This window comes from Poecilia reticulata, unplaced genomic scaffold, assembly GCF_000633615.1.
Source record: "Poecilia reticulata strain Guanapo unplaced genomic scaffold, Guppy_female_1.0+MT scaffold_196, whole genome shotgun sequence".
In the NCBI taxonomy this organism is placed as follows: Eukaryota; Metazoa; Chordata; class Actinopteri; order Cyprinodontiformes; family Poeciliidae; genus Poecilia; species Poecilia reticulata.
The window spans coordinates 198,996-206,479 of NW_007615020.1; the positions used below are offsets into that span (position 1 = coordinate 198,996).

The 7,484-nt window shown below is 38.5% G+C and overlaps 1 protein-coding gene across 2 annotated transcripts in view; it reads right to left on the reverse strand.

The window, feature by feature from the left end:
- pias2 (protein inhibitor of activated STAT, 2) overlaps positions 1 to 7,484 on the reverse strand; it is a 63,970-nt gene that overhangs the window by 38,234 nt on the left and 18,252 nt on the right. For both annotated transcript variants that reach the window (XM_008402246.2, XM_008402247.2), the window contains exons 8-9: positions 3,516 to 3,589; positions 935 to 1,095 (exon numbers count right to left, since the gene is read on the reverse strand). In XM_008402246.2, coding sequence (XP_008400468.1) covers positions 935 to 1,095; positions 3,516 to 3,589 — 235 coding nt within the window. The remainder of the gene's footprint in view (positions 1 to 934; positions 1,096 to 3,515; positions 3,590 to 7,484) is intronic.

A 7,484-nucleotide genomic window follows, 5' to 3' on the forward strand; every position in this document is an offset into this window, starting at 1 on the left:
GAAAGATTCACCTCAGTCAACAATCTATCGCAACATCAAGAACTTCAAGGAGAGAGTTGTGGTGAGTGTGGTGAGTCTTTCTCACCACATTCATAAATTCAATTTTTAGGTATTGAAATTATGCCACAGTATTAATTCAATCAAAATACGTCATGACTATGTATTCCATCTTAAGTAGGGCTGCACCGATTGCAATTTTCTGGCCAATCACCAATTATGATCTCTAAAAAGCCTAACCTGCCTATTTTGATTTTGGCCAATACCGATTGTTTTTTTTTTTTATCTGAAATGTTGCTTAATATAGCAAGAAAGTTGGCAATAGCGGGGTGACTATTGCCAAGAGGCTATATTAAAGAGTAAAGGTTTTGTGCTCATTTCAAACCACTATAAGCATTAAAAGAGATGCATGTGCTAGTTTTCATGTCTAAATTCCATATACTTACACAAAGAAAATGTTAAATTTCTTAGGAAATCTTGATCCCTTTGTAATAAATAAAACGAAGGCTCGCTTTACATTTACAGTATATTTTAAAAATGGTCTTAAACATATACAACCTTAAAGGTAGTTACTGTCAGTAAAGGCATCGGTTTGATGCCCTAAGCAACCGCTATCCCTGTAACCTCAAAATATATGCATCTGTGGGGCTTACCAGCCAGAAATGACCAAAAAACATGACGGCTATACCTAAAATGATTATGGAAATCTTAATCGTATTATGGTGAAATAAGAATACATACCATGTGTAATTTATTTGAAACCCCCATAAAAAAATGTCTGCATTTTTATAGCTGTTCAAATAGTTACTTAGAGAGTCAAAGGAAAAAAAGTCTATAAACATATGTATATTTCACAGACCTACTCAGACCTTGAAAACAAATTAAATTTCAGAATTTTAAGATGTGTAACTAATTAAAGTAACATGATTTTACAAACCCATCAATAATGAGATTCTCATAATCAGCTTTCTTGTCACACACAGGACAGATCCAGGTAGGTTTCTTTTCGTTCATCTGCAGGTAGAGGGCAGCATCAAAGCACTGTAGATGAGAGCATGTCACAGCTCTGCACGGGACTGTCAGTCGCATCTTACCCAGCTTAAAACGACAGATAAAATAAATTAAATCAATACATGAACAAAAATACTTGCTTTAATGTGTTATACTTTGTTCAGTTTATACAAATTGAGTAACTAAGTTATTAAAAATGAAACCTAACAAACAGGAAAGCTAAATGTTATTGTGTCCATGTCATTAATGCAATGAGAACAAAAGCATGTTTATTTTTGATGAAAGGTAATCAGATGTATAACCCTTTCTTAGAACACTCAAAGACGCTTTACAATGAAATCCGTCATTCCCATTCATTCACACATTCACATGCAAAAACGTATAATTTTCTAGGTACTTGAAGGTTTGGTTAAACCTTTGGTCTGGAAAACCCTGATTCCAAGTTTTAAAAAACATATGGTTATAATTTTCTATTTGTATGTAGAACAAGTTATTTAGTAAAATTGTGGAATTCTTTTTACTAATAGCTACGTTTGTGCACTATGTTTGGATCAGGTCAGTGTCAAAGAAAGCATTTCCTAAAGCACTATAAACCATAAACACATCGCTCTGATGTGTTTATGGTATGAAGCTTATGGAGAAGCTGATACGGGTGCACCCAAAGACACAGGTGGGTGAAGCCCAGGACCCTTTGCAATTTATACATCTCCTGCAGAAGGTCTATTCCTCCTTTGATATACCTGATACTTTATCTTTGTTGAAGGCTGATTCTCATCAGCCTTCACACCATCCAGCCAGAATTAATACGTGAAAAGTTCAAAAAATGGATGTGGCTGTATCACCTGGATCCTTGACTATCTGACAGTTTGTGAGGTTATAGGAATGCGTGTTAGACCATCTGCTATGTAAAAACGTAGCTCCTGGGAAACTGTACTGTTCACCATCGACACTGTGGACTTTAAGTACTGTTCCAAACTGTGCCATCTGAATAACTACTCAGATGACATGGCTATAGTGGTGTGTGTTGAGAGGGACTGGAGGTGGAGTACAGGACTTTGGTGGATGATTTTGTGCCATGGTGCTGAGAGAACCAACTCCAGTTAAAAGTAGACAAGACCAAGGAAATGGTCATCAGTTTCTGCCATAATAAAAAATCTTTGCCCCCAATCTCCATTTCAGGAGCAGATGTGGAGCAGGTTCAATCCCACTAATAGCTCTGCGTTGACTTGGACTGGAAGTTGCAGTGGGCCATGAATGCTGACATACTCTACAAAAAGGCCATAAGCAGACTTTTTTGTATGCAAGCCCAGGTCCTTCAATATCTGCAGTAGGATGCTCTTAATGTTTCATCAGTCAATACTGGTTAGTTCCTTCTTCAATACAGTGGTGTTCTGGGGTGCTGCAAAAAAGACTTAAACTCATTAAGGCTGAGCAAGTGGCTCCATTGTTGTGTTCAAGAAAAAAGTCTGAGATGATTCACACTTGATGACATGGAGCATTTCCTACTGGAAGTAGCCATCAGAAGATGGTTCACTGTAGTCGTAAAGGGATGGACATGGTCAGCAACAATACTCAGGTAGGCTGTGGCGTTGACACGATGCTCAATTGGTGCTGATGGGCCCAAAGTGTGGCAGGGAAATATCCCCCACACCATTGCACCACCTAAACTGTTGATACAAGGCAGGATGGATCCAAGCTTTCTTGTTGTTGACCCCAAATTCTGACCCTACCATCTGAACGTCGCAGCAGAAATCGAGACTCATGAGACCAGGCAACGTTTTTCCAATCTTCTGTTGTCCGATTTTGGTGAGCCTGTGTGAATTGTAGCCTCAGTTTCCTGTTCTTAGCTGACAGAAGTCAGAGATGCTCTTCTGCATACCTCGGTTGTAACAAGTGGTTATTTGAGTTACTGTTGCCGTTCTATCAGCTCGAACCAGTCTGGCCATTCTCCTCCGACCTCTGGCATCAACAAGGCATTTGCATCCACAGAACTGCTACTCACTAGATATTTCCTCATTTTCAGACCATTCTCTCTGTAAACCCTAGAGATGGTTGTGTGTGAAAATCCCTATAGATCAGCAGTTTCTGAAATACTCAGACCAGCCCGTCTGGCACCAATAAACACGCCACGTTCAAAGTCACTTAAATCACATTTTTTCCCCATTCTGATGCTCGTTTTGAACTGCAGCAGATCGTCTTGGCCATGTCTACATGCATCAAGTGCTGCCATGTGATTGGCTGATTCAACATTTGTATTAATGAGCAGGTGTACCTAATAAAGTGGCTGGTGAATGTGTGTATGTAGGGAATTTTGAGAGTTTCAGTTCACATTCGAGATAGAAATGTTACTTTCCTTATATTGAGTGTAATACAGTTTCAACAAAAAAAATAAAATAACTTTTTTATTTTCAAAATGGTTAAAGTATTTCCTTTAACCATTTTGGTGTCCCAACAACTGTGTTATCTTGTATTTTTATAGTGTCAATTTATACAAATGCTTAAATTACCGGACACATGAGTGACACCCGAAGACTTGTTGTGGCAATCTCACTGTCTGGATCTGCTGTTAGCTTCTCCTTAACTGAAACAAAGAAGGAAGAAAATATTACAAAGTAAAGTAATATTTGCTTATGAAAAAAAAAAAATTAAAATATCATTTCCATTTCTTATAATCACAACGCACTCAGTTAAAAAACAAATATAACAATAACAACCCACTTGTACGCTAAATATATATATATTATACACACACACACACACACACACATATATATATATATTAGAGAGATAGTTGTGTTCAAAATAATGGCAGTCCCACAGTGATTTAGCAAGATAAATCACTGTTTTTGTTAGAATTTCTTCATCTACACTACAAACAAGTTTCTAAAAGGTTTAGGAAACCAACAGACCCAACAGGCATGATGAACTTTCTGCTGATTCTGTGAAACTCAATCATTTTCTGACAAAAAATCCATGTGCTGAAGTAAATTCAATTTGCCAAAAAACACATCGACTGGCCTAAAAAGAAATGGAGTAATATTTTGTCGACTGACGAGAGTAAGATTGTTATTTTTGGTTCTAAGGGCCACAGACAGTTTGTCAGACATCCTGTAAACTCTGAATTCAAGCCACCGTATATGGGGGACTTTTATATCTATATATATCTATATGTAGATCAGTGGTTCTTAACCTGGGTTCGATCGAACCCCAGGGGTTCGGTGGAGCCTCTGCCGCGGAGGTAAAGACACACTTGTGTAAAGTCGTGATGACGCGSCCTGCTTTGCCATCACTTGCTGCAGAGGATCAGTTACATTGCTTAGCCAATCAGAGCTGTGGAGGAGCCAGGGAATAAGGGTTCAGTGAATGCGCATATGCAACTGGGGGGTTCGGTACCTCAAAAAAGGTTTAAGAACCACTGATGTAGATAGATCCATCCAGTGGGTGGCACAGGCTGCTATAATCGTCAGTAGCCACATTCTCCCATACACTAGAAGGAATGTATTAGAAGGAAACAAATGCCAGAAGGAAACAAACGCACCCAGTACAACACTTTTATTTTATTGGCCGAGAGGTTGGCAGGCAACGGTGCATTTTTGTTCCAAAAGCAAGCAGACTGTTTCGTAAGCGAGCAGAGTTCTGCCAGACCGCGAGAAGTTTTGAGTACGAACATACAAGTTTTGAGAAGAAAGACATGTAATGTTGCTTTCAGACTGAAAATATGTGCACTCGAAATATGGCAGAAAATCTTCCCCATAACAGTACACAGTGAAGGCGGTGAAGCATTATGGGTCAAGCATCATGAAGTGATGGTTCTTGTATTATGGTGTTGGTCACATTTATCGTGTACCAGAGATCTCGGATCAGTTTGAGTACAAGAGAGTACCGGTAGAAGTCATGTTCCTGTATGCTGAAGAGGAAATGCCCTTGAAATGTTTGTTTGAACAAATAAGGTCCAGGGATTGGCCAGCACAATGCCCATACAAAACTTGTGGGCTGACAAAAAATGCTGTTCATGAGGCAAAACCAAGAAATGCAGAGGAATTGTGTAATGTAGTACAATTGTCCTGTGCTGCAATACCTACTGACTGGTGCCAGAAGTTGGTTCACTTAATGTACCACAAATGTGAAGCAGTTATCAGCTGCAGCGAGCAACTCAATATTAGTTTACGATTCTCAGGAAAGTTGAATGTAAAGAAATGTTTCTTTACAAACATTTTTGAGTTTGTAAAAAAGATGTCAACACTGCTATGTTTTTGATTTTCTGTAAAATATCATGTTCAACCACTTTTTCCAATTTTTTTGTTTGATATAGAATGTGCAGTGCTCCCAATGCATGTGTTCATTAAAACACAATTTAGGTTAACTCACCTTTTGAAACACACTGCTATAATTATGAATGTATATTTTTTATATATATTTATTATATACACACATCTACACTGGTGACATGTGTGAAATTAGAATATCATAAAATGCTTGACAGTAATTCCATTCAAGATATGAGACTTGTTTATCATATTCATTCATTACACACAGATTGATAGATTTCAAATGTTTATTTTAATGAAGATGATTAAAATTGACAACTAATGAAAAACCCAACTTCAGTATCTCGGAAAATTAGAATGTTTCTTAAGACCAATATAAAAAACTATTTTTTAGAAATGTTGGCCAACTCAAAAGCATGAACATGAAAAGTATGAGCATGTACAGCACTCAGTACTTAGTTGGGGCTCTTTATGCCTGGATTACTGCAACAATGCAGCATGGCATGATACAGCTATTCTAACACATGAATATGTTTTGTTTTACGTCATTCCATTGTATCCCTGGCTTTATGTTAAGGGTTGTAGTCCTGCTGAAAGGTGAACCTCTGCCGAAGTATTAAATCTTTTGAAGACTCCAGGTTTTCTTCCTACTGGAGTCTTCCAAACATTGCTTGGACCTTCTTCTTCCCTGTCTCTGTTGAAGAGAAGCAACCCCAGAGCATGATGATGCCACCATCATATTTGACAGTGGGGAGGATGTGTCCAGAGTGAAATTCCACATGTGTACCGGCTTCTGGCAAACTACAAACAGGACTTCTTATGGCTTTCTTAGCTCATCACAAACTGTGATGTGCTGCTGGGAGCTCATGACAAGATTACCTTCATTTCTGTGTAGATGTGGTGCCACCTGTCCATAAGAAAAACAGTCCCAGTAGGTTGAATGACTTTAGGCACTCACGTCACATCTGATGTAGGTGGAAGGTGTGCAGACCTATAAATACCGTGGCCTGTAGCTGGACAACAAGCTTGACTGGACAAGCAACACAAAGCAACTCTAATATGAAGCTCCAGACCAGGATGTCCTATCTGAGGAGGCTGAGATTTTAAGATCAGTTGTTGGGATTGTTTTATCAGTTTGTTGTTGCCAACGTCTTGTCAAATGCTGTGGTGTGCTGGTGGTGGCAGTAGGGCCGGCTCCGTGGTTGGTGCAAAGCTGAACTCTGGCAACAGTGGCAGAGAACACTGCAGAAACTCCTGGCTAATGTGGACAACACCAGCCATGACATGACTTGCTTTCCTGTCATCAGGAAAGCCAGAAAAGCAAGTTCAGTGGGAGACTGCTTCTTCCAAAGTGCAGGACTAACAGACTGAAGAACTCCTTTGTCCCTCATGTAATTAAACTCCTCACCTCCTCATTGGGATTGGGAAGGAGGAGTAACAGGAGTACAACAGAAACAGAGGGACTGTTTAAACATTTTGTTAAAAGTTTTTTTATGTCTAAAAAAATGTAATGTTTTTCAGTATTTGATGTATACCCAACAGTGCTGTGTGGGAGATGAAAATTACAATTTAGTAAAGTATCTATCTATCTATCTATCTATCTATCTATCTATCTATCTATCTATCTATCTATTTTTGACAGTTGAAGATAGTTTTATTTGATTGCAAAATGAAATGGCACTATGTGGCTTTAAAATACATAAAACCTCCCCTTTAATTTTTCATTTCAGAGTGACTATTCCTGACAACAAACAAAAGTATAACTTCTTACTACATGTAGTCTGGTAAAAAAAAAACAGCCCCTTGTCCTCTGCTTTTTGCTGCGTACAGAGTCTGGACTCTACTATTGAGAAACGATTGCTTCCTGGAACCGTGGACTCTGTGGTTTTAAATGTTACTCAATCACTAAAATTTGTTTGTGACATGTGTATGTATATGCATGCAGTTCGCATTGATTACCTCAAATTGCTTGCACTGTAAACCACCATTCTCCACTGCGAAGACAAGCAAAATTTGAATAAAGCAGAAATGCATAGGAAGGTAATGGCCAGGGTATGCCATACTAAATCTGACAGACAAATCGGTTTTCTATTGGTAGTAGGACCACTTATGTAGTGTCTTGCAAAAGTATTCGGCCCCCTTGAACTTTTCAAACTTTTGCCACTTTTCAGGCTTCAAACATAATGATCTAAAATTTGTATTATTTTC